The sequence below is a fragment of the Palaemon carinicauda genome, chromosome 15 (assembly GCF_036898095.1).
Source record: "Palaemon carinicauda isolate YSFRI2023 chromosome 15, ASM3689809v2, whole genome shotgun sequence".
NCBI classification, from domain to species: domain Eukaryota; kingdom Metazoa; phylum Arthropoda; class Malacostraca; order Decapoda; family Palaemonidae; genus Palaemon; species Palaemon carinicauda.
This window is the reverse complement of record NC_090739.1, coordinates 36573375-36599786: the sequence shown is the minus strand read 5'-3', so window position 1 is coordinate 36599786 and position 26412 is coordinate 36573375. Positions and strand designations below refer to the sequence as shown.

Here is a 26412-nt window from a genome sequence, read left to right as displayed (position 1 = left end):
ATATGTTTTTTTTTTTTTTATCAAAATTCTGTTTATTTCAGTTAATCTTACCTTGACAACCATCATAATGATAAAATACTAATCCACCATGGAGATTCATACATAACCTGAGAAAATATAACTTAAACTAAAACCACTACTAAAGTAAACTATAGAGTTAAAATAATAGAAAATATTTTGAATTATAACATCTGCTACCATCGAACCAAATATTCAATAATCTTTTAAAGCAAACAAGGCCTCTTTCAAATAATATTTGGCAATCACAGATTTAGTGATTTTGTATGCCATTGACCTGCTGCAAAACCTTTCTCCAATGATAAATTCTTATAGAAATTAAAAGGTAGATGCTCCCCTGATATAATAAGCTCTAACTTTCAAGTTTTGAATGTCTTGCATCCAGCTATGACATCAAGTTTTTTTATAGAGGTTGACTGGGTATTTTAATTCCAAAAAGTAAATTAGGAACATTTCCCCTAATGGACTCCATTCTATCTACAAAAACTGTGAACCTTCAATGCCATAAAAGGACACAAAAACCCATCTTCAAAATCTCTATCCATTTTCTGAATTGATGCAAAATGAAAATAATGGGGTCATTCTTTATCTTTAAATCATTCTTGATCCTAAAAATGTTATTTTTATAATAAAATAAATTTTTGAATATACTTACCCGGTGATTATATAAGCTGCAACTCTGTTGCTCGACAGAAAACTCTACGTTAAAAATCCGCCAGCGATCGCTATGCAGGTAGGGGGTGTACTTCAACAGCGCCATCTGTCGTGCAGGTACTCAGTACTCAATGTAAACAAAGAACTCAATTTTCTCCTCGGTCCACTGCGTCTCTATTGGGGAGGAAGGGAGGGTCCTTTAATACATAATCACCGGGTAAGTATATTCAAAAATTTATTTTATTATAAAAATAACATTTTTCAATATTTAACTTAGCCGGTGATTATATAAGCTGATTCACACCCAGGGGGGTGGGTAGAGACCAGCAATAAATGTTTACATTATTATGAGCTAAGGATTTTTTATTTTATTTTAGCAGTTATCAAAATAACAAACTTAAAATAAATAAGTACCTGGTAAGGAAGTCGACTTGAACAATTACTCTGCCTTTTTAAGTACGTCTTCCTTACGGAGCCTCGCGATCCTCTTAGGATGCTGAGCGACCCCTAGGAGCTGAAGTATCAAGGGTTGCAACCCATACAACAGGACCTCATCAAAACCTCTAATCTAGGCGCTTCTCAAGAAATGACTTTGACCACCCGCCAAATCAAGTAAGATGCGAAAGGCTTCTTAGCCTTCCGGACAACCCAAAAACAATAATAAAACATTTCAAGAGAAAGATTAAAAAGGTTATGGAATTAGGGAATTGTAGTGGTTGAGCCCTCACCCACTACTGCACTCGTTGCTACGAATGGTCCCAGAGTGTAGCAGTTCTCGTAAAGAGACTGGACATTCTTAAGATAAAAAGACGCGAACACTGACTTGCTTTTCCAATAGGTTGCGTCGATTATACTTTGCAGAGATCTATTTTGTTTAAAGGCCACGGAAGCTGCGACAGCTCTAACTTCGTGTGTCCTTACCTTCAGCAAAGCTTGGTCTTCCTCATTCAGATGGGAATGAGCTTCTCGTATTAACAGTCTGATAAAATAGGATAAAGCATTCTTTGACATAGGCAAAGATGGTTTCTTAACTGAACACCATAAAGCTTCAGACGGGCCTCGTAAAGGTTTAGTTCGTTTTAAATAGAACTTAAGAGCTCTTACAGGGCATAAGACTCTTTCTAGTTCATTTCCAACCATACGATAAGTTTGGAATATCGAACGATATTGGCCAAGGCCGAGAAGGCAGCTCGTTTTTGGCTAGAAAACCAAGTTGTAGAACATGTAGCCGTTTCGGATGAGAATCCGATGTTCTTGCTGAAGGCATGAATCTCACTGACTCTTTTAGCTGTGGCTAAGCATACCAGGAAAAGAGTCTTTAAGGTGAGATCTTTCAGGGAGGCTGATTGTAGCGGTTCGAACCTGTCTGACATAAGGAATCTTAGTACCACGTCTAAATTCCAACCAGGTGTAACCAAACGACGCTCCTTCGTGGTCTCAAAAGACTTAAGGAGGTCCTGTAGATCTTTATTGTTGGAAAGATCTAAGCCTCTGTGACGGAAGACTGATGCCATCATGCTTCTGTAACCCTTGATAGTGGGAGCTGAAAGAGATCGTTCTTTCCTCAGATATAAGAGGAAGTCAGCTATTTAAGTTACAGAGGTACTGGTCGAGGATACGGATACTGACTTGCACCAGTTTCGGAAGATTTCCCACTTCGATTGGTAGACTCTAAGGGTGGATGTTCTCCTTGCTCTAGCAATCGCTCTGGCTGCCTCCTTCGAAAAGCCTCTAGCTCTCGAGAGTCTTTCGATAGTCTGAAGGCAGTCAGACGAAGAGCGTGGAGGCCTTGGTGTACCTTCTTTACGTGTGGCTGACGTAGAAGGTCCACCCTTAGGGGAAGTGTTCTGGGAACGTCTACTAGCCATCGAAGTACCTCGGTGAACCATTCTCTCGCGGGCCAGAGGGAAGCAACTAGCGTCAACCTTGTCCCTTCGTGAGAGGCGAACTTCTGCAGTACCTTGTTGACAATCTTGAACGGAGGGAATGCATATAGATCTAGATGTGACCAATCTAGGAGAAAGGCATCTATATGAACTGCTGCTGGGTCCGGGATTGGTGAGCAAAATATTGGGAGCCTCTTGGTCATCGAGGTTGCGAAGAGATCTATGGTTGGCTGGCCCCAGGTGGCCCAAAGTCTCTTGCATACATCCTTGTGGAGGGTCCATTATGTTGGAATTATTTGTCCCTTCCGACTGAGACAATCTGCCATGACATTCAAGTTGCCTTGGATGAACCTCGTTACTAGTGATATGTCTAGACCTTTTGACCAGGTGAGGAGGTCCCTTGCGATCTCGTACAACGTCAGAGAGTAGGTCCCTCCTTGCTTGGAGATGTACGCCAAAGCCGTGGTGTTGTCCGAGTTCACCTCCACCACTTTGCCTTGAAGGAGAGACCTGAAGCTTTTCCAGGCCAGACGTACTGCCAGTAGCTCCTTGCAGTTGAAATGCATTGTCCTTTGACTCGAGTTCCATATTCCCGAGCATTCCCGACCGTCTAATGTCGCACCCCAGCCTACGTCCGATGCGTCTGAGAAGAGAACGTGGTTGGGAGTCTGAACAGTCAGGGGAAGACCCTCTCTTAGGTTGATATAGTCCTTTCACCAAGTCAGACAAGACTTTATCTTTTCGGAAACCGGGATCGAGACCGCTTCTAGCGTCTTGTCCTTTTTCCAGTGAAAAGCTAGATGGTATAGAAGAGGACGGAGGTGTAGTCTTCCTAGTGACACAAATTGATCCACGGATGACAGCGTCCCTACCAGACTCATCCACAGCCTGACTGAGCAGCGTTCCTACTTCAGCATCTTCTGGATGGATAGCAGGGCTGGGGGCTGATCGTCTTGTTCAGCAACGTCCTCATCAGAGGGTTCCTCATCCAAAACTGATGAGGAAACGGCAACGGAGTGGGCAACGTCTGACTCGCTGAATCCGGTCGCACTGGTGGATGCGTGACGGAGCCGGACGCAATATCATGGAACTGCTGCACAGTCTGTGAACTGTCAACAACCATGGGTGCGCGAGGAAGCACAGCGTCAACCCGAAACTGTCTAGACCGTCTGGGTTGTGCAGTCAACACCCTACCGGGTTGCTGAGGTTGACGCACTGCGTCACAACAAGTCACCTCTGCTGGTTGTTGAACGTCCTGAACGTCAACAACCACCTCCGAGCGTCGCTTAACGTCAACGTGCGGCTGGCAACCCACACTGGGTCGCATCGGTGGAGGAACCACCTCAACTGGCAGACGCGAGTAGGTTACCTCAGCGTCAACAGGGCGCACAACCGACCGGTTGGAAGGTTGTTGGCCAGAAGGTTCTTCTCCGCATTTAAGTCCTCTATCAAGGACGCAAGCTTGGACTGCATGTCTTGCAGCAAAGCCCATTTAGGGTCTACGGGAGCAGGTGTGGCAACAGACGGGGTTAGCGACTGAGGCGGAACCGTTTACCATCCCTGAAAGCCTTGTTATGCGTGACATAATAGTACAGCAAAACTTCAAAGGCTCGACAACAGCTGAGAAGTTGACCTGTAAACAACTTGGAGCGTCTCCTGGCTAGGCGCCAGGGAGAGTCTACCAGAATTGAGAAGTCTATCTGGGCAGAGGCATGAACTCCCAAGCCGAGAACTTCTCTCGTGTCATATCAGACTCTCGCTCTATAAACCAGTTTAAAAGAAGGGAAAGCAAAGGCTGTATCCCCCAAACTCCTCCTGGTGAAAAACCAGTCGCCTAGCCAACGTAACGCTCTCTAGGAGAGCGAGAGAGCACTAGCTTAAAAACAACGGCTTCGAAGTAGCTAGGCCTAGTGTAAGTTCTGACGTTTAGGCGAACGAGGAGCAGCAGTTATAAGATCCGGACGAAGATCCTTAAAAAAATCATCATGATTGTATTAAAGTCCATAGGAGGCTAAGCAGCTTAAGGCTCCTCTCCATCTGACAGAGTCCTCAAGGGAATATCAGTAGGAGGGAGAACAGCAACTTCCTCATCTACAGGAACCTTGTCCGAAAAAAGCTGAGTCTCTCACTGGTGCATTAGTAGCGGACCAGAACGCAACGTCATGTAACTGCTTGACAGTCTGTGAACTGTCAACAACTGAACTGTCAACCACAACAGGTGCGTGAGGACGTTCAGCGTCCACTCGAGACTGCTTTGACTGCCTAGACTGAGCAGTCAAAACAACTCTAGAATGCGGAGGTTGACGCACAGCGCCAAAACAAGTCAACTCCGATTGTTAGTGAACGTCTAGAACGTCAACAGGAGCATCAGCCAGTGGCCTAACGTCCAAATGCGGCTGAAAAACCACACAAGACCGCATCGAGTGTGGTTCTAAACAACCTGACTGACGTGACTAAGCTACGCCAACGTCAACAGTAAGCACAAAGGAACGTTAGGTTGGCTGAAAGCCAGGATATCGATGAGATAAACGGCTAGACTCAACGGACTAATCAGCAGAATAGTCTTCCATAAGGGAGGCAAGCATATACTGCATGTTTTGCCATACAACCCCTTAAGGATCAACGGAAATGGTTGTGGTAATAGACGAGGGTAACGTCTGTGACCGCAACACTTTGCCTACAAAAAAAGACTTTCGGAGTCTGTGTTACGCTTTTGTTAGGCGGCGAGCAGTTATCCGATGACTGCATAGGGTCAGAGCTGTCCTAATGGCTGTAACCAGGACGCTGGACCTGTCCTGAAAGGACTGACTTTCGCTTAAGGGCTTCGAAACCTTGTGACAGGTTTCTTATGCGAAAAGCCTTCGGATGACGAGGAGAAAAAACGTCTCTCTCGTCTTATGGTAGGGGAGATCTTGGTAAGATACACCCGATACCATAGAGGGAAACGTCTGTTCGTTGATCAAGGCCTCTCGAACCCATAAGTCGTTCGACATTACTTCTCCCCTGGGCTTGGGAGCTTGCAAGAGGTCCCGGACTAGGTGAACGACAGGCACGAACAGACGAACCCTCGGACGCAACACTGTAACACTTTGCGCATATCACTTTATCACTTCGATTTTCTGTTTTGCACTTATTTCACTGAAATCGAAACTTTTACTGATTTCTACCTGAAACACGCAATTCTACCCTTCATTAAAAGGTAGTAATTGCGAAATCAGTCGTATAATGCAGCTCATTAATACCAGCAAAAAACAGAAAACATATTTTAAGATAAAAAATTCAGTGGCTGGGAAAGAGACTAAACACTAGTTCATATAAACTACGTTTTCAATCTCTCACCGCACATAGCCTGGGGACGAGAATAAAAACCTAAAAACGTTTTATCCTTCCTCCCCGTACAGAGACTAGGGACGAGAGTAACACGAGAACAACGTTACCCGCTTGAACGGAACGTTTTCTCTCCTCTCTCTCCCTCCGTCTCTATCTCTCTCTCTCTTTCTCTCTTGATTTTGCACCTAAGAGAAGAGCCCAATTATATATCGTCAAAAAAAACATGTTATTTGACTAAAGGAAAAAACTGAAAGGTTTTTCAAATAAAAAGTTCCTTTAAATTAGAATTTAAAACATTTAAGCTAAGAAAGAATGAACAAAACGTCAGAATCGATTTACTCTTACTGCAAAGTGAAACCGTGATACACTCTCTCTCTATCGTAACGATAGAGCGCATGTTGAACGTCCTGAACGTCAACAACTGCGTAGCCTAAAAAACTAAACGTTAGTTCATCTTTGAAAACAGTACGAAGACTATCAAAGAAATTCTTTCATAAAACATTACATTTAAAAAGTTTTAAATTCTTTAAAAGCTAAATACGATATAACGGGCTCAACGTTGATTAACTTCGGTTCCAAGTTAGGACCGCCTACTATCAGGAAAGGTCGCATATAAACAAAACATTAAAATTTATTTTTATATGTTTATAATAAATGGAAAGTTAATCGAAGAGGCCTAATAAGGGCGGAGAGATATAAAATATATAGATCTATAACGTGATAAGAAAATTACTAAAAGCCTAAACACACTTCCGTCTAAGGGAAGGGTCGGCCATTTAAAAGTGAAAGAAAGTCCATACTCTCTTTGTCACCATAATTAAATCTATCCAAAACGAGTTCAAGTTTTGAGATGAAGATAAAACACCTGCATAGCGAAAGCTCAAAACTAGAATAGTGTACTTCACCAAATAGTTGTGAAAACAAATCCAGTTAGCAACAGCGAATTAGTAGGTCTTGCCGGTAGCCCGACAGAGAGAAAATTGAGTTCTTTGTTTACATTGAGTACTGAGTACCTGCACGACAGATGGCGCTGTTGAAGTACACCCCCTACCTGCATAGCGATCGCTGGCGGATTTTTAACGTAGAGTTTTCTGTCGAGCAACAGAGTTGCAGCTTATATAATCACCGGCTAAGTTAAATATTGAAAACTAGACAATAGGGATAAAATCATATTGTCCTTAATAAACCCCACATGTCTGGATAAAGCCTGTAACACATTAAAGTGCTTTTCTAATACCAAAGTTAAAAGGAAAAGCATCTTTGCTGCGACATCTTTTAATCCGATAACTTTTCCAATGATTCATAAACAAGACCTTTAAAATACAATACTACAAGACATAAATTTCAATGAACCCATCCAATGACAAGACCTGAAAACATCTGCAATATCATTTGAAGAGGATACATCTATCTTAATATGCTTTAATACTGTACTCAGCATTGACCTGTACTTTCAATAGCTGAAATAATGTTTATAAAAAATGAAAGGCAAAAACTTAACAATGTTGTCCAGACTTATCTTTGTCCAACCATAATACTGTATACATAACACTACCTTAGGTATAAGTTATTGATAGAGGCTCTTTTGGAAGCTAAAACAGAGAATCTATGGGACCTTCTCTATCAGGATATGGTGGTTAGTCTCCTTGAGGTTAACTGAAGCAAGTGGGGATTTTGGTGTATTATTTTCATTGAAAAATGCCACAGATCTGGAAAGCCCTCCCCCTGGAGCCAATAGGAAGTTATTATGGCCATCCTATTACTCAGTGATATTCGAAACTTGATTGTCATTAACCAACCAAATCATTGAGATTAAAAGAAAGGTATAAGAATTGTAACCTGACCAATCCTGCAGCATGATGTCCACTTTCCAAGCCAAAGGATTTGGAACTGGAGAGGTAGCAGATAAATCTATGTCGAGCTTCCCCCTTCCATTCCATATTTTCCAATATACTAACGGGTGAAAAGACCACTCGTTTAGAAGGAGTTAAAGTTTCCCGTTTAGTTCATCTGCTAGGATGGTCAATCTCACCAGAATAAACTGGATTAGAAACTGAATCCCCCTCATTCCTGTCCATAACAATAAATCGTTTGCTATACAGAAAAGTTTTCAATTTGGTACCTCCCTGTTTCTTTATGAATACCAGATCTGTTGTGCATTCAATGAATACTGCAATGCATTTCCCCATCAATAGATGTTTCTCTAAACTAATAGCCTAGCGAAAGATCTAAAAAATCAATGTGTAGGGAAGACTTGTTGATTCTAGTGCCCCTTCATATGAAGATAATCCATAACCCCTCCCCACCCTCCTGGGAAGCTTCTCCGAATAAGGAATGATGTGGCACCTTCCCTACCAGAGAAGTGCCTTACAATAGATGATGATAATTGTCCCACCAACTTAAAAACTCTAACTGGTTCAAAAGAAGTTGAATGAAACTATTCTTTGGTTCTATCAACCTGTCTCCGCAACAAATGAGATGGAATTGGAATGCTCATCTTCAGACATCCTAAAGCAATGAACCTCTACAGGTAGGAAATAGTAGTAAGAAGTATCATCCACATATGAACTGATAATTACTTCATTACTTTGAAGTCTGTAAGCAATCTTAGAAAGCTGGAGCTGGAGTCAGAAGAGACTTTTGCAAATAAACTAAAATCCCCAGATTTTTCAACATGCTGATTAATCTAAATTCAACCAGTAGTCTGGATAAAAAAGATATAACAACTTGGCTATTAGGGCAATAACCTTTGTAAAAACTTGAGCAGCTGTTCTCAGCCAACAAACAGGCACTTAAATTGGTACAGTACACATTTTTCCCATTCATGAACTGAAGGAATCTACATGTGAATAGGTATGAGCAAATATGCATTTGTCCACTTGATAGTGAACACCCAAGTTCCCTTCCTCACCAGTCCTAGTACTGTGGAACTGGTCGCCATCAAAAATATGGTTAGAGGTAAATTTGTTTAACCTTGATATATCCAGAACTGGTCTTCCAAACTCCTATGATTTCTAGGAGTTTTTGAGCTTCTGACTCTAATACTTGCGACTTCTTCACCCAAGGAGTTAACTACTTTCCTCTTGGTAAGGATAGAAGAGACTCTTTAGCTATGGTAAGCACCTCTTCTAGGAGAAGGACTCTCCAAAATCAAACCATTGTTCTCTAGTCTTGGATAGTGCCATAGCCTGTGTATCATGGTCTTCCACTGTCTTGGGTTAGAGTTCTCTTGCTTGAGGGTACACTCAGGCACACTAGTCTATCTAATTACTCTTCCTCTTGTTTTGATCATTTTTATAGTTTATATAGGAAATATTTATTTTAATGCTTTTACTTTTCTTAGAATATTTAATTTTTTCTTGTTTCCTTTCCTCACAAGGCGATTTTCCTTGTTGGGGCCCCTGGGCTTATAACATCCTGCCTTTCCAGCTAGGGTTTTAGCTTTACAAGTAATAATAATAGTGCTTATAACATCCTGCCTTTCCAGCTAGGGTTTTAGCTTTACAAGTAATAATAATAGTGCTTATAACATCCAGCCTTTCCAGCTAGGGTTTTAGCTTTACAAGTAATAATAATAATAATAATAATAATAATAATAATAATAATAATAATAATAATAATAATAATAATAATCCATTAGGAATGAGATGGGTTCTGTAGATAACGGGGATTTGAAACTAGTGGATTGCAGTATCTATCCCTGATTACAGAAAGAATCCAAGGATCTGGATGCAGGCAATCCAAATTTTGGTAAACATGTGCTAACCTTCCTCCTACTGGGCTCATCTGATTGAGATAAGTCATTGATCCATTCTGTAATTGCCTCAAGTTCTTAAAGGACATCTGTTATTTTCTTGGCTGCACTAAACCTAAGAGAAATACTATTACCCCTAAGGACACAATGTGGACATACTTTTAGTTCAAATATATTCGATGGAAAGTCTAAGCACAACTAATCTTAAGGCTACAAATTGCACTGTGTTAGAACCTTGCTTAATAATGGCAGTAATTTTTTACGAACCTAAGATAGGTCCCCAAATTGGATACAGGATCAGGGAATGTTTCTGTGCATCTGAAGTTAACCAATACTGATACCATCAGTAATTGTTCTATCTAGGCAAGCTTAAAAATTGAGAGTCCAGTCAAATGCTGGATGTCTGAGAACTTTTCTTACATAAATGAGGATAACACACCTACTATGGAATTAAGAAAAGATAATTCATAACAAATTGACAACATTTTCCCTCACAGCTAACATCTCTTAGGTTAACCTAGCTGTATATTCTAAATTTAGTAAAGTACCACAACTGCCCTGTTCTATAAATTGACATCCTTCGAGGCATTAATTAGGATCCTACCATAGATGGAATTGTGCAAAAACAATTTTCCTGAAACCTTGGCTATTAATTTATTAAAGAGGAGAATCTAGTGACTGTGCAGACATTACAAATTATGAATCAGTCCTAACATTATTAATTTTCTTTTATTTCACTGGGGAAATTATTTTCAGTACAAAAATGTTATTTTTATAATAAAATAAATTTTTGAATATACTTACCCGGTGATTATATAAGCTGCAACTCTGTTGCTCGACAGAAAACTCTACGTTAAAAATCCGCCAGCGATCGCTATGCAGGTAGGGGGTGTACTTCAACAGCGCCATCTGTCGTGCAGGTACTCAGTACTCAATGTAAACAAAGAACTCAATTTTCTCCTCGGTCCACTGGGTCTCTATTGGGGAGGAAGGGAGGGTCCTTTAATATATAATCACCGGGTAAGTATATTCAAAAATTTATTTTATTATAAAAATAACATTTTTCAATATTTAACTTAGCCGGTGATTATATAAGTTGATTCACACCCAGGGGGGTGGGTAGAGACCAGCAATAAATGTTTACATTATTATGAGCTAAGGATTTTTTATTTTATTTTAGCAATTATCAAAATAACAAACTTAAAATAAATAAGTACCTGGTAAGGAAGTCGACTTGAACAATTACTCTGCCTTTTTAAGTACGTCTTCCTTACGGAGCCTCGCGATTCTAGGATGCTGAGCGACCCCTAGGAGCTGAAGTATCAAGGGTTGCAACCCATACAACAGGACCTCATCAAAACCTCTAATCTAGGCGCTTCTCAAGAAATGACTTTGACCACCCGCCAAATCAAGTAGGATGCGAAAGGCTTCTTAGCCTTCCGGACAACCCAAAAACAATAATAAAACATTTCAAGAGAAAGATTAAAAAGGTTATGGAATTAGGGAATTGTAGTGGTTGAGTCCTCACCCACTACTGCACTCGTTGCTACGAATGGTCCCAGAGTGTAGCAGTTCTCGTAAAGAGACTGGACATTCTTAAGATAAAAAGACGCGAACACTGACTTGCTTTTCCAATAGGTTGCGTCGATTATACTTTGCAGAGATCTATTTTGTTTAAAGGCCACGGAAGTTGCGACAGCTCTAACTTCGTGTGTCCTTACCTTCAGCAAAGCTTGGTCTTCCTCATTCAGATGGGAATGAGCTTCTCGTATTAACAGTCTGATAAAATAGGATAAAGCATTCTTTGACATAGGCAAAGATGGTTTCTTAACTGAACACCATAAAGCTTCAGACGGGCCTCGTAAAGGTTTAGTTCGTTTTAAATAGAACTTAAGAGCTCTTACAGGGCATAAGACTCTTTCTAGTTCATTTCCAACCATACGATAAGTTTGGAATATCGAACGATATTGGCCAAGGCCGAGAAGGCAGCTCGTTTTTGGCTAGAAAACCAAGTTGTAGAACATGTAGCCGTTTCGGATGAGAATCCGATGTTCTTGCTGAAGGCATGAATCTCACTGACTCTTTTAGCTGTGGCTAAGCATACCAGGAAAAGAGTCTTTAAGGTGAGATCTTTCAGGGAGGCTGATTGTAGCGGTTCGAACCTGTCTGACATAAGGAATCTTAGTACCACGTCTAAATTCCAACCAGGTGTAACCAAACGACGCTCCTTCATGGTCTCAAAAGACTTAAGGAGGTCCTGTAGATCTTTATTGTTGGAAACATCTAAGCCTCTGTGACGGAAGACTGATGTCAACATGCTTCTGTAACCCTTGATAGTGGGAGCTGAAAGAGATCGTTCTTTCCTCAGATATAAGAGGAAGTCAGCTATTTGAGTTACAGAGGTACTGGTCGAGGATACGGATACTGACTTGCACCAGTTTCGGAAGATTTCCCACTTCGATTGGTAGACTCTAAGGGTGGATGTTCTCCTTGCTCTAGCAATCGCTCTGGCTGCCTCCTTCGAAAAGCTTCTAGCTCTCGAGAGTCTTTCGATAGTCTGAAGGCAGTCAGACGAAGAGCGTGGAGGCCTTGGTGTACCTTCTTTACGTGTGGCTGACGTAGAAGGTCCACCCTTAGGGGAAGTGTTCTGGGAACGTCTACTAGCCATCGAAGTACCTCGGTGAACCATTCTCTCGCGGGCCAGAGGGAAGCAACTAGCGTCAACCTTGTCCCTTCGTGAGAGGCGAACATCTGCAGTACCTTGTTGACAATCTTGATTGATTGATTGATTTAAAGTTTTCAGGCATCCTGACTTGACAATCTTGAACGGAGGGAATGCATATAGATCTAGATGTGACCAATCTAGGAGAAAGGCATCTATATGAACTGCTGCTGGGTCCGGGATTGGTGAGCAAAATATTGGGAGCCTCTTGGTCATCGAGGTTGCGAAGAGATCTATGGTTGGCTGGCCCCAGGTGGCCCAAAGTCTCTTGCATACATCCTTGTGGAGGGTCCATTCTGTTGGAATTATTTGTCCCTTCCGACTGAGACAATCTGCCATGACATTCAAGTTGCCTTGGATGAACCTCGTTACTAGTGATATGTCTAGACCTTTTGACCAGGTGAGGAGGTCCCTTGCGATCTCGTACAACGTCAGAGAGTAGGTCCCTCCTTGCTTGGAGATGTACGCCAAAGCCGTGGTGTTGTCCGAGTTCACCTCCACCACTTTGCCTTGAAGGAGAGACCTGAAGCTTTTCCAGGCCAGACGTACTGCCAGTAGCTCCTTGCAGTTGAAATGCATTGTCCTTTGACTCGAGTTCCATATTCCCGAGCATTCCCGACCGTCTAATGTCGCACCCCAGCCTACGTCCGATGCGTCCGAGAAGAGAACGTGGTTGGGAGTCTGAACAGTCAGGGGAAGACCCTCTCTTAGGTTGATATAGTCCTTTCACCAAGTCAGACAAGACTTTATCTTTTCGGAAACCGGGATCGAGACCGCTTCTAGCGTCTTGTCCTTTTTCCAGTGAAAAGCTAGATGGTATAGAAGAGGACGGAGGTGTAGTCTTCCTAGTGACACAAATTGATACACGGATGACAGCGTCCCTACCAGACTCATCCACAGCCTGACTGAGCAGCGTTCCTTCTTCAGCATCTTCTGGATGGATAGCAGGGCTGGGGGCTGATCGTCTTGTTCAGCAACGTCCTCATCAGAGGGTTCCTCATCCGAAACTGATGAGGAAACGGCAACGGAGTGGGCAACGTCTGACTCGCTGAATCCGGTCGCACTGGTGGATGCGTGACGGAGCCGGACGCAATATCATGGAACTGCTGCACAGTCTGTGAACTGTCAACAACCATGGGTGCGCGAGGAAGCACAGCGTCAACCCGAAACTGTCTAGACCGTCTGGGTTGTGCAGTCAACACCCTACCGGGTTGCTGAGGTTGACGCACTGCGTCACAATAAGTCACCTCTGCTGGTTGTTGAACGTCCTGAACGTCAACAACCACCTCCGAGCGTCGCTTAACGTCACCGTGCGGCTGGCAACCCACACTGGGTCGCATCGGTGGAGGAACCACCTCAACTGGCAGACGCGAGTAGGTTACCTCAGCGTCAACAGGGCGCACAACCGACCGGTTGGAAGGTTGTTGGCCAGAAGGTTCTTCTCCGCATTTAAGTCCTCTATCAAGGACGCAAGCTTGGACTGCATGTCTTGCAGCAAAGCCCATTTAGGGTCTACGGGAGCAGGTGTGGCAACAGACGGGGTTAGCGACTGAGGCGGAACCGTTTACCATCCCTGAAAGCCTTGTTATGCATGACATAATAGTACAGCAAAACTTCAAAGGCTCGACAACAGCTGAGAAGTTGACCTGTAAACAACTTGGAGCGTCTCCTGGCTAGGCGCCAGGGAGAGTCTACCAGAATTGAGAAATCTATCTGGGCAGAGGCATGAACTCCCAAGCCGAGAACTTCTCTCGTGTCATATCAGACTCTCGCTCTATAAACCAGTTTAAAAGAAGGGAAAGCAAAGGCTGTATCCCCCAAACTCCTCCTGGTGAAAAACCAGTCGCCTAGCCAACGTAACGCTCTCTAGGAGAGCGAGAGAGCACTAGCTTAAAAACAACGGCTTCAAAGTAGCTAGGCCTAGTGTAAGCTCTGACGTTTAGGCGAACGAGGAGCAGCAGTTACAAGATCCGGACGAAGATCCTTAAAAAAAAATCATCATGATTTAATTAAAGTCCATAGGAGGCTAAGCAGCTTAAGGCTCCTCTCCATCTGACAGAGTTCTCAAGGGAATATCAGTAGGAGGGAGAACAGCCACTTCCTCATCTACAGGAACCTTGTCCGATAAAAGCTGAGTCTCTCACCGGTGCATTAGTAGCGGACCAGAACGCAACGTCATGTAACTGCTTGACAGTCTGTGAACTGTCAACAACTGAACTGTCAACCACAACAGGTGCGTGAGGACGTACAGCGTCCACTCGAGACTGCTTTGACTGCCTAGACTGAGCAGTCAAAACAACTCTAGAATGCGGAGGTTGACGCACAGCGTCAAAACAAGTCAACTCCGATTGTTAGTGAACGTCTAGAACGTCAACAGGAGTATCAGCCAGTGGCCTAACGTCCAAATGCGGCTGAAAAACCACACGAGACCGCATCGAGTGTGGTTCTAAACAACCTGACTGACGTGACTAGGCTACGCCAACGTCAACAGTAAGCACAAAGGAACGTTAGGTTGGCTGAAAGCCAGGATATCGATGAGATAAACGGCTAGACTCAACGGACTAATCGGCAGAATAGTCTTCCATAAGGGAGGCAAGCATATACTGCATGTTTTGCCATATAACCCCTTAAGGATCAACGGAAATGGTTGTGGTAATAGACGAGGGTAACGTCTGTGACCGCAACACTTTGCCTACAAAAAAAGACTTTCGGAGTCTGTGTTACGCTTTTGTTAGGCGGCGAGCAGTTATCCGATGACTGCATAGGGTCAGAGCTGTCCTAATGGCTGTAACCAGGACGCTGGACCTGTCCTGAAAGGACTGACTTTCGCTTAAGGGCTTCGAAACCTTGTGACAGGTTTCTTATGCGAAAAGCCTACGGATGGCGAGGAGAACAACGTCTCTCTCGTCTTATGGTAGGGGAGATCTTGGTAAGATACACCCGATACCATAGCGGGAAAACGTCTGTTCGTTGGTCAAGGCCTCTCGAACCCATAAGTCGTTCGACATTACTTCTCCCCTGGGCTTGGGAGCTTGCAAGAGGTCCCGGACTAGGTGAACGACAGGCACGAACAGACGAACCCTCGGACGCAACACTGTAACACTTTGCGCCTCGGACGCAACACTGTAACACTTTGCGCTTATCACTTTATCACTTCGATTTTCTGTTTTGCACTTATTTCTACCTGAAACACGCAATTCTACCCTTCATTAAAAGGTAGTAATTGCGAAATAAGTCGTATAATGCAAGTTCATAATACCAGCAAAAAACAGAAAACATATTTTAAGATAAAAAGAAAAATCAGTGGCTGGGAAAGAGACTAAACACTAGTTCATATAACTACGTTTTCAATCTCTCACCGCACATAGCCTGGGGACGAGAATAAAAACCTAAAAACGTTTTATCCTTCCTCCCCGTACAGAGACTAGGGACGAGAGTAACACGAGAACAACGTTACCCGCTTGAACGGAACGTTTTCTCTCCTCTCTCTCCCTCCGTCTCTATCTCTCTCTCTCTCTTTCTCTCTTGATTTCGCACCTAAGAGAAGAGCCCAATTATATTTCGTCAAAAAAACATGTTATTTGACTAAAGGAAAAAACTGAAAGGTTTTTCAAATAAAAAGTTCCTTTAAATTAGAATTTAAAACATTTAAGCTAAGAAAGAATGAACAAAACGTCAGAATCGATTTACTCTTACTGCAAAGTGAAACCGTGATACACTCTCTCTATATCGTAACGATAGAGCGCAAGTTGAACGTCCTGAACGTCAACAACTGCGTAGCATAAAAAACTAAACGTTAGTTCATCTTTGAAAACAGTACGAAGACTATCAAAGAGATTCTTTCATAAAATATTACATTTAAAAAGTTTTAAATTCTTTAAAAGCTAATTACGATATAAAGGGCTCAACGTTGATTAACTTCGGTTCCAAGTTAGGACCGCCTACTATCAGGAAAGGTCGCATATAAACAAAACATTAAAATTTATTTTTATATGTTTATAATAAATGGAAAGTTAATCGAAGAGGCCTAATAAAGGCGGAGAGATATAAAATATATAGATCTATAACGTGATAAGATAATTACTAAAAACCTAAACACACTTCCATCTAAGGGAAGGGTCGGCCATTTAAAAGTGAAAGAAAGTCCATACTCTCTTTGTCACCATAATTAAATCTATCCAAAACGAGTTCAAGTTTTGAGATGAAGATAAAACACCTGCATAGCGAAAGCTCAAAACTAGAATAGTGTACTTCACCAAATAGTTGTGAAAACAAATCCAGTTAGCAACAGCGAATTAGTAGGTCATGCCGGTAGCCCGACAGAGAGAAAATTGAGTTCTTTGTTTACATTGAGTACTGAGTACCTGCACGACAGATGGCGCTGTTGAAGTACACCCCCTACCTGCATAGCGATCGCTGGCGGATTTTTAACGTAGAGTTTTCTGTCGAGCAACGGAGTTGCAGCTTATATAATCACCGGCTAAGTTAAATATTGAAAAATTAAGGGCAGTTTGTCCTCTGAGTCATTTTTATCCCTTAAGTTACTTTATACTTATCATTCTTGATTACATGGAAAAATACTTCCTGAAATCGTTTGATTATCTATATATGTTTGAGAATTATCAAAATCATTCAAGTTATTTTGACTATTATAAGGAGCACCTCCTCTTCGATGTCTCACAGGAGTATATAATACAAGAGAGGGGGTTCCCAGCCCCCTCGTCCCGACCCTCTTAGTCGCCTCTTACAACACGCAGGGATACGTTGGCACTATTCTTTTGTTTTTGTGCCCCCGCGGCCACAGAGGGCATTAATGTGGGTAAGAGTAAGGTTATGAGATGTACGAGAAGGGAAGGTGGTGTAAGGTTGGATGTCATGTTGAATGGAGAGTTACTTGAGGAGGTGGATCAGTTTAAGTACTTGAGGTCTGTTGTTGCAGCAAATGGTGGAATGGAAGCAGATGTACGTCAGAATGAATGAAGGATGCAAAGTGTTGGGGGCAGTGAAGGGAGTGGTAAAGAATAGAGGGTTGGGCATGAATGTAAAGAGAGCTCTGTATGAGAAAGTGATTGTACCAACTGTGATGTATGGATCGAAGTTGTGGGGAATGAAAGTGACGGAGAGACAGAAATTGAATGTGTTTGAGATGAAGTGTCTGAGGAGTATGGCTGGTGTATCTCGAGTAGATAGGGTTAGGAACGAAGTAGTGAGGGTGAGAACGGGTGTAAGAAATGAGTTAGCAGCTAGAGTGGATATGAATGTGTTGAGGTACTTTGGCCATGTTGAGAGAATGGAAAATGGCTGTTTGCTAAAGAAGGTGATGAATGCAAGAGTTGATGGGAGAAGTACAAGAGGAAGGCCAAGGTTTGGGTGGATGGATGGAGTGAAGAAAGCTCTGGGTGATAGGAGGATAGATGTGAGAGAGGCAAGAGAGTGGGCTAGAAATAGGAATGAATGGCGAGCAATTGTAACGCAGTTCTTGTAGACCCTGCTGCTTCTTCCAGTCACCTTGGATGACTGCCGAGGTAGCAGCAGTAGGGGATTCAGCGTTATGAAGCTTCATCTGTGGTGGATAACGGGGGAGGGTGGGCTGTGGCACCCTAGCAGTACCAGCCGAACTCGGTTGATTCCCTTGTCAGACTGGGAGGAACGTAGAGAGGAAAGGTCTCCTTTTTTTTTTCATTTGTTTGATGTCGGCTACCCCCCCAAATTGGGGGAAGTGCCTTGGTATATGTATGTATGCATGAATAGGTTAGCATAGGCTTTAATGTAGAATAAGTTAGGCTGGTAGCAGCGTTCATAGCCGTTACATTATCATTCAACGAGACATTTTTAGAGGAATAAAAGATAGTCGATTCCATAATACAGTAATGGAAAACTGTTCCATAAAAGCAGTAAGCTGTGATTCAAGCCCATAAATCTCATTCCTAACATGGAACTGCTCATTTGAAATTTTAACACTATTACTTCTTCTTTGTCTACATCTTTTCCCACTTCTATGTGGGGTCGATGTTTCTGGTCAGCTTTCTCCATCTACCTCTGTCCCACACCTCATCACTGGTTAATCCCTTTGATCAAAGTTCATCCTTGATACAGTCCACCCACCTTCGCTTTGGTCTCCCTCTCCTTCTCATTCCCTGTACCTCCATTTCCATCACTCTCCTCCCAATATATTGTTCATCTCTTCTCATGACAGAGAAAGTCCCATCTGCGATCAAAGCGAAGAAGGTATGAGTGAGGGGTGGGGCAGTACTTCGCCCTGCTACCACTGGTAAACATTCAGAATGGTTGTTGACACCTTGTTAAAAGTTTTACAGTCATTTGCCAGCTTGTGCTAACATCTAGAGTATAGTCATAGTAAAGAGTTCAGGTTTGTATAGTTAAGAAAAATACAAATTACTTCCAGATTTGTCATACAAAAAAAAAAAAAAAATAAATAAAGAAAAAAAAGATACAAATTACTTCCAGATTTGTCATACTGTAATAGTTAAAAAAAAATTTTCTCCTCTTTTTCTAAGAGAAGTGATAAAAAGCTCTCTAAGAAAAAGAGGAGTAAGAGAAATTTTAACACTATTACAGTATGACAAATCTGGAAGTAATTTGTATTTTTCATAACTATACAAACCTGAACTCTTTATTATGACTATACTGTAGATGTTAGCACAAGCTGGGAAACGACTATAAAACTTTTAACAAGGTGTCAACAACCATTCTGATTGTTACCAGTGGTAGCGGGGTGAAGTATTGCCCCACCCCTCACTCATACCTTCTTCGCTTTGATCGCAGATAGGACTTTCTCTGTGGGTAGGTGATGGCAGGTAAAGTATGAATAAAGAGCTCAGGTTTGTATAATTAGGAAAAATACAAATTGCGTCCAAATTTGTCATTTGTTCCGACACGAATATAAACTACTGTATTCGCTTTTTACTATTAGACTCACCTCTTGGGTGGGTGGATGTCCCTTGAACTGGCTGAAACTTTTTGACCCGCGATTGCTGCATCCGAACATGATAATGCGATGGATGAGCATCCTGACACCACGTAAACCAATGGCCTAACAAGTGACAATACCTCTGGGTTAACGACCCATGCAAAAGTGATTATGAGCATAGGAACGTAACTGCGACTCTCATAGTCTATGTATAATTCATAAGTTTGTGAATATACACAAAAGGGGCCAGATGTCCCGTCCCAACTCCCCCTTGTAAGGAGATTGGGAACGTAAAGATTCTAGCTACCAGCAATATGGGGCATACTAGCAGTCGAAGAGATCCAGCTGACAGGGTCTTTGGATGCTGTGCCCCCAAGAGAGGGGAAGATTGAAGAAAGGAAAAAGGCCAGTTAATTCCCTTTCATTCACGCTAGACTAACACCGTAACCTCTGTACTCGAACGATTGCTAATAATCCTGAGAGGCGCTAAGGTAGGTAATCTACTCACTGTGCAGCTATCGCAGGGCATATCAAAATAGGATCCTGTGTGTGTCTTGCAGGTAGTAGGTAGTGAATGTAGATTGAGCCTTCCATACCGACATCAGAAGTACGTAATTGCATCACAGAAAAGTTCTTTTTGAAACTGCCCAACTTCCTGACCCACTATGTGACCTAACAAATAGCTTTTAATTTGAATTACTCATAGAATTAATATGGATGGAAATCAACACAATAACAAGCTCCAAAAAAAATTATTTCTACCTCATACTGGGATCAAACCCTAGTCTCTTCAAATGAAAGGCAAGGTTACTATCAATCATGCCACCAGTCTCCGAAAGAAGTCGGAATGTAAGTGATTACTGCACTTCAGGATTTACCTGGTAAGATCAGTCTTTCATACCAGTGAATTTTGCCCAACTTCCTGACCCACCGGGTGCCCTAATTGGTAGCTTTTAATTTGAGTTACCACTAATGAGTCAATATGGAAGATATTCAACACATTATTGTGCTCAAATAGAAATAAATTTCCTCATACTAGGATCAAATCCTTGTCTCTTCAAATGAAAGTTAAGGTCACTAACAATCATGCCACCAGAGGCTCTAAAAGAAGTCAGAACTTAAGTGCTAAATGCATTTCAGAACTTACCAGGTGAGACTATTGTCTTTCCCAGCGAGTTTTCCCCAACTTCCGAACCCACCAGGTGACCTAACTGATAGTTTTCAATCAAATTATCCCTAATGAGTTAATATGGATGACAATCAAGACAATACAGTATTGTGCTCAAATAGAAATAAATTTCTACCTCATATTAAGATCAAACCATAGCCTCTTCAAATGAAAGGCAAGGTCGTTATCAACCATGCCACCCGAAGCTCTAAAAGAAGTCCGAACCTAAGTGATAACTACATTTCCGAATTTACCAGGTGAGACTACAATCCTTCATACCAGGAAATTTTGCCGAACTTCCCGACCCACCCACCCGGTGACCTAATTGATAGATTCTCACTTGAGTTAGCACTGAGTTGATATAGATGAAAATCAACACAATATTGTAGTCAAATAGAAATAAATTTCTACCTCATTCTGGGAGTGAACCATAGTCTCTTCAAATCAAAGGCAAGGGCACTATCAATCATGCCACCAGAGGCTCTAAAACAAGTTGGGTAAACTACTATAGCAACTACAGTAACTGTATTTCAGGATTTACTTAGCAATACCAGTCTTTCAGTATAGTTTTACCCAACTTCCCAATTTCTCTCTCGCTTAAATCTTGAGGAATTTATTTGCTCTTATTTTATCATATACTTGATTTTTTTTTTGGGGGGGGGATTGAGTTATGCTTTCTCAGGTTGAAAAATACTGAAGTTATAATTTATAGAAAATTTCTGATAATCTGAAAATGTTCCAATTTTCAACAACGAAAATGGCTCTTATTTTTTAATAAGAATCCTTTATAAAGATATCATAACTTGATAACCGGGAATGTAATTTTTCTTATTCTACTCTAAGTTTCATTTGTTTCCTAAACTGTATGAAAAAATAATAAAGCTAGAATTTATATAAGATATCTCATTATCAGAAGGCTCTTATTTCCAAGGACAAAATTGTGTACTTTTGGCTGTGAATGAATGACTCTCCAAGTATAATTTTCTATATTGGTACCAAATGGTCAACCATGTACAGTATAAAGAGAACTGTATTATTAAATCTACTGACATTAAATGGCAGCTCAACATAGTCTGATCTTGTTAAACAGCAGATGTAATTCCAAACTGCTAACAACATGAACATATCTTTTTAGATATTGTTACATAAAACATTTGTGTACCATACGCATGATATAAATCCAATCATAACCAAACAGCTACTTTTTGCTGACTTGATGTCAGAAATAGTGACTATTTTTTTAAATATACATGATACCTTTCATGAACTAATTCAATGTTATATGGAATCATGAAAAATACAAATGAAATCTACTTTAAATTCTTACATGTCCAAGTCCTGAATGCCCAGTTTGCCAGCAAATCTCTTGCCCACTTCACATCCAAACCAAACTGCTTCTCCATTCTTTAAGCTTTCACTGCACATATTCATAAGCAGCTCTACTGGTTGATTGTTGTATATGGTCTTTCTACCTCCAACCATATTTCCCAAGCAATCAACAGTGTAGGCCTTAGAATATGGATTATCTGGTCGTGGATCTGTAACCAAACATACCTGATGGGAAAAAAAGAAACCATATTATGCCTTGAAAAATCCTAAACCCTTTGGCTCATTGAGAATAGGTAAACTAAAAAAAGGTGGTTACAGATTTATATAAAAAAATAAATACCTAAACTATATACAGTAAGCATAACTTAATGAAAAATCCTCCAGACAGTCACAGTATAACAGAATATAAACAATAAATTTTGAAGGCTATTCTAATGTTAATAAGACTCATGTTTAGCTAAAAAGTTTGCAGTATAGAAAAAAATATTACTGTATGCATAGGAAATTTTAAAATTTGAAAGCGATTCAATTTCTTAAGCTACTAAGGGGATAATTTCTTTACACTCTCAAAAACTGTACCAAAAATATATAAAGTAAAATTTGCACATCCACTGCTAGGCTCATACATGTACAGTAATACCCACTTTGTCGGTTCGACATATGTTCGTTCTGACTTTGTCACTCTCCTTAATATCAAATACAAAAATAAGATCCAACTTATGTCCTTTTATTCTACCTTACATCAATCTCTAAAAAAGCAATTATTGTACATTTTTGAGTAAAGGACAACCCCATGTAAAGGGCGAACCTCAAAATTTCCTTTAGAAAAAGCCTTTATATCATATACTGAATGAAATGGGAGAATGGAAACTTCAAGGCCAGCCTAATGTTACTACACTTTTATTATTATCTTTTACCTCCATATATTCTTTATTATTGTTACTGTTAAATATTTATGTTTTAGTTTATTTTTGTTTAAGAAAGTATAAAAATAAAACACATTTCGTGAGTTTCAACAGAATGTTTACAAATTCACTCAATGTCTACATTTCGTCAATCCTAACCCTCTTTCTCCTATTCACGCTCAATATCTTGCACCTATGAAAACAAATTGAAACTCTTTGTTGTTGGGTAAAAAATGCCTGGGAGTCAATCGACCAAAAAATAATTATAAAATAATAAAAAAATGTGGCATTTCAAACAATTTAGATGGAATGGAGGATGACACACTATTCGAGGCTTACAGCACTAGTAGTTTGAAAGCAAAGAAGGTGATCCCCATGATGATGCTGTTCCTGATGAATTATTTCGGACACTTTTTAATATTTCAAATGACATTGTTGATTTTTATGATTTCTAATTTCAAATTATTAAATAAGTTTTTTCCTTTGTTTAAACTTGTTTGCATCATTGTTTTCCTGTATACCATAGTATAAGTACCGGTAACCTGCAAATTTTGAGGTTTCGGCCAACCGCCATCTCTTGGCAAATATGTAAACAATCCTAGTTGTCCAAAACAAATGTTTTTGGTGACAGAAGTATTGTAATAAAGATAAAGTTAATTTTCACTTTTATTTCACTTAGACACAACTACAGTGTACTGTATATGATTATACTGAGCATATTATATGCTCTCAATCCTTCAAAACTACTATCTAAGTAAAAAAAATTATTACAAATATGGAAAATTCTAGGTTTCGGACAACTAGGTAACCTACCGACAATACAGCAGAGCCTGAGTACTGTACTATAAATGAATGAAGATAAATTTACCGGTAAATATTCTTATTTTACCTAAACATAAAACTATATACCGTAATTAACATGCATATACTATATAATTTCAAGTTAATCCTTTCAAACTACTATCCTATTAATGAATAGCATGCAATTAGAATACAGTCGGACCTCGTTAATCGCGGTTTCGGTTTTTCGTGGTCATGGACAAGTTACGCTACATTCCCAATATTAAGAATTTGATTTCTTATAGTTCACAACAACATTGGGATGGCCAAGAACAATTCAATACCTATTAAATAAAAATTCTCATAAAAATTGCAATAAAATTTAAGCTGGGCGATGATTTCAAATAGCCCACGCTCCTTTACAGTGGGAGCACTGCGTGCCATGGTTGCAAGTCAAAACGTACCCCAAAAAATTGGTCAAAACGAACCTAGTCAAAAGTCAAAACGTACCCACAAAAATTGGTCAAAACGTACCTAGTCAAAAGTCAAAACATACCCAATGGGAAGTCAAAATGTACCCAATGGGTAGCCAATGGGAAAGTCAAAATGTACCCAATGGAAAGTCAAAACGTACCCAATTGGAAGTCAAAATGTACCCACAAAAATTAGTTCACATATGTCTATCTATCTTACAGAATATTATTTAGTTATTCTTAGTTCTTTTATGGTATAATTGAAAACAGAATATTTGTACATTGATCTAGTGTTGATGATAGTGTTACAAAAAAACATTTTTGGGCTCAAGCCATGTCATCCTGATGGAAGTTCCTAAGGTAGCTTCAAAAGGGATATATTATACTACAGTGATATTCCCAGAGAATTAACCCTCAGGTTCCAGAATTCTAACTACTGGAGCGAATATCCTTAAAATTTTCTCAAGGATATCGCATAATATCAAAGGACGCATTCTTGACACGCCACATAGCAATCTGCACCCCTAATAGCGTTTACGCTTCGAGGGGGACATGGCAAAAGAATAGAAGGGGGCCGTAACAAGGTTTACCCCCATTCCCGTACTACTATTGACCACCACCCCAGCGCCATTCCCAAGATGGCGGACATTCCTGATTTTGTAGCGAGTCTTTACAATGAATAATTTTTAGCTCCCTTTTCACAGTGAAATTTGAGTAATTTATTGTGTTTAGAGCTAGGCTGTACCGGAGGCGCTATGAGCGCTGTCATTCGTTGGGCATGTTATTTAGTTAGCAGAACGACTTCCCGGTTTTTAAATAGCATCATATATCATAAATTAATTATTCAATTATGTTAGCTATTTAGGCAATATATTCTTGTAAAGATATTTACATTGTGCATATTTTTCCTTTCCTTGTCGATGGTATAGTTAGAGTCTCGGAGAGTGAGGTAACCGAGATCTCGTCTCGCCTAGGTACCTAACCTAGGCGTGTTATTATACGTTAGACATTCCCCGGTTACCCTTGTGTATGGTGATTTCAATTATGCAGAGATGGGTATCTCTTTAAATTGGATGAAACTTTACACCTCTCAAAAAAGGGAGATTTAAGGGTAATTCCTCTTCCCTCTGAGTGTAGCCTCAGGCTACAACCTTAGCGGGTCGGCCTTGAATTTTTAATTCAGGCATGACTTTCCTACGTTTTTTTCTGCCCTTCCCCTGTAACCGCAAAACGGATTTTGAGCGAAGCGAAAAATCTATTTTTGGGTGAGATAGCCATGGCGTCCTGATGGAAGGTTCCTGTTTGGTAGCTTCCTTGGGTATAAGACTACTAAGATATTCCCAGAGAATTTAACCACAGGTTATCACAGAATTCTAACTTCTGGAGCGAGTATCTCAAAGGTTTCCCTTTAAGACATCGTAATACAACAGGGGACACGCATGTCTGGTCGTGCCACATAGCTATCTCCACCCCGAACAGAGTTAACGCTTCGGTGTGTAAGGGCTGAGAATAGCTGGGAGCCGTTCCACAGCTAATCTCACTCGTGGCTACTACTGATACTCGAGACGTAAACAAACGGACGCCATTGCTCTAATGACGTCACGCGCGTCTTTATCCTTTGTTTAGTAGCTGCCCTACTGAGACGGATTTTCCCTTGTGTGAACTTTATCGTTTTGCATCTTCGCTATGTCGTTACCTTCAGCCTCGCCTTCTTCTGGAAAGTTGAGTACAAGGTTCCAGTATTGTTTAATTATGCTCTGGCCGTAAAGTAAATATTATTTCGCGAAATAATTGATGTTTTGTGGCAGAGCTGTGCCTCTACCGGACCCGCCATTTTATGGCGTCGTTGTTGTTTTGCATGTCTTATTTAGTTAGCCACAACAACGCTTCCGGCATTATATACTAATCGAATACATTAGTTTATTTAGTCTTCATAGCTAGGAACTTTTATATCGTGTTTAGACGCTTTTTATCGGTCATCGATTGACCTCATACCAGTCGGCTACTATAGCCCCCAGGCCAGGAGCCTATATACAAGTGTTCATGCATGATTTATCAGTGATCCTAGACTAAGTTATGAAGATAGTGGCATTATTATTTTACAATACTTTTGACTAGTGATGCAAATGTTTTCGCCTTCAGGGACCATATAGGGGATAGGCTAGTCAGTGATTCTTTCTAGCCTAACCTAACCTTAGGACCCCTATATGCTTCCTTCATCCCCTGCCTTGGCACTCCCTCTATTTAGCCTTGATCCCTTTTCTGAGTAAAGGGATTTATTGTCTAATAGAGTATTTTATCGCCTCTCAGTCCTCCCTAAAGGAATGAACCCCCTTTAGGATTGCGTCTGAGAGTGAGGTTAGGCTAGCCTACCTCTATGGCTAGGATAGTCTACGACTTTCCTGCGATAGCGATACGTCTTCTTCCTTGCCTAGTTCAGGACTTTTAGCCCTGATCTAGGC

The 26412-nt window shown here is 40.9% G+C and overlaps 1 protein-coding gene across 1 annotated transcript in view; it reads right to left on the bottom strand.

The window, feature by feature from the left end:
• The window catches only part of LOC137654557 (bleomycin hydrolase), a 188669-nt gene that overhangs the window by 28389 nt on the left and 133868 nt on the right, over positions 1-26412 (bottom strand). The window contains exon 8 of the mRNA XM_068388286.1: positions 21791-22017. Coding sequence (XP_068244387.1) covers positions 21791-22017 — 227 coding nt within the window. The remainder of the gene's footprint in view (positions 1-21790; positions 22018-26412) is intronic.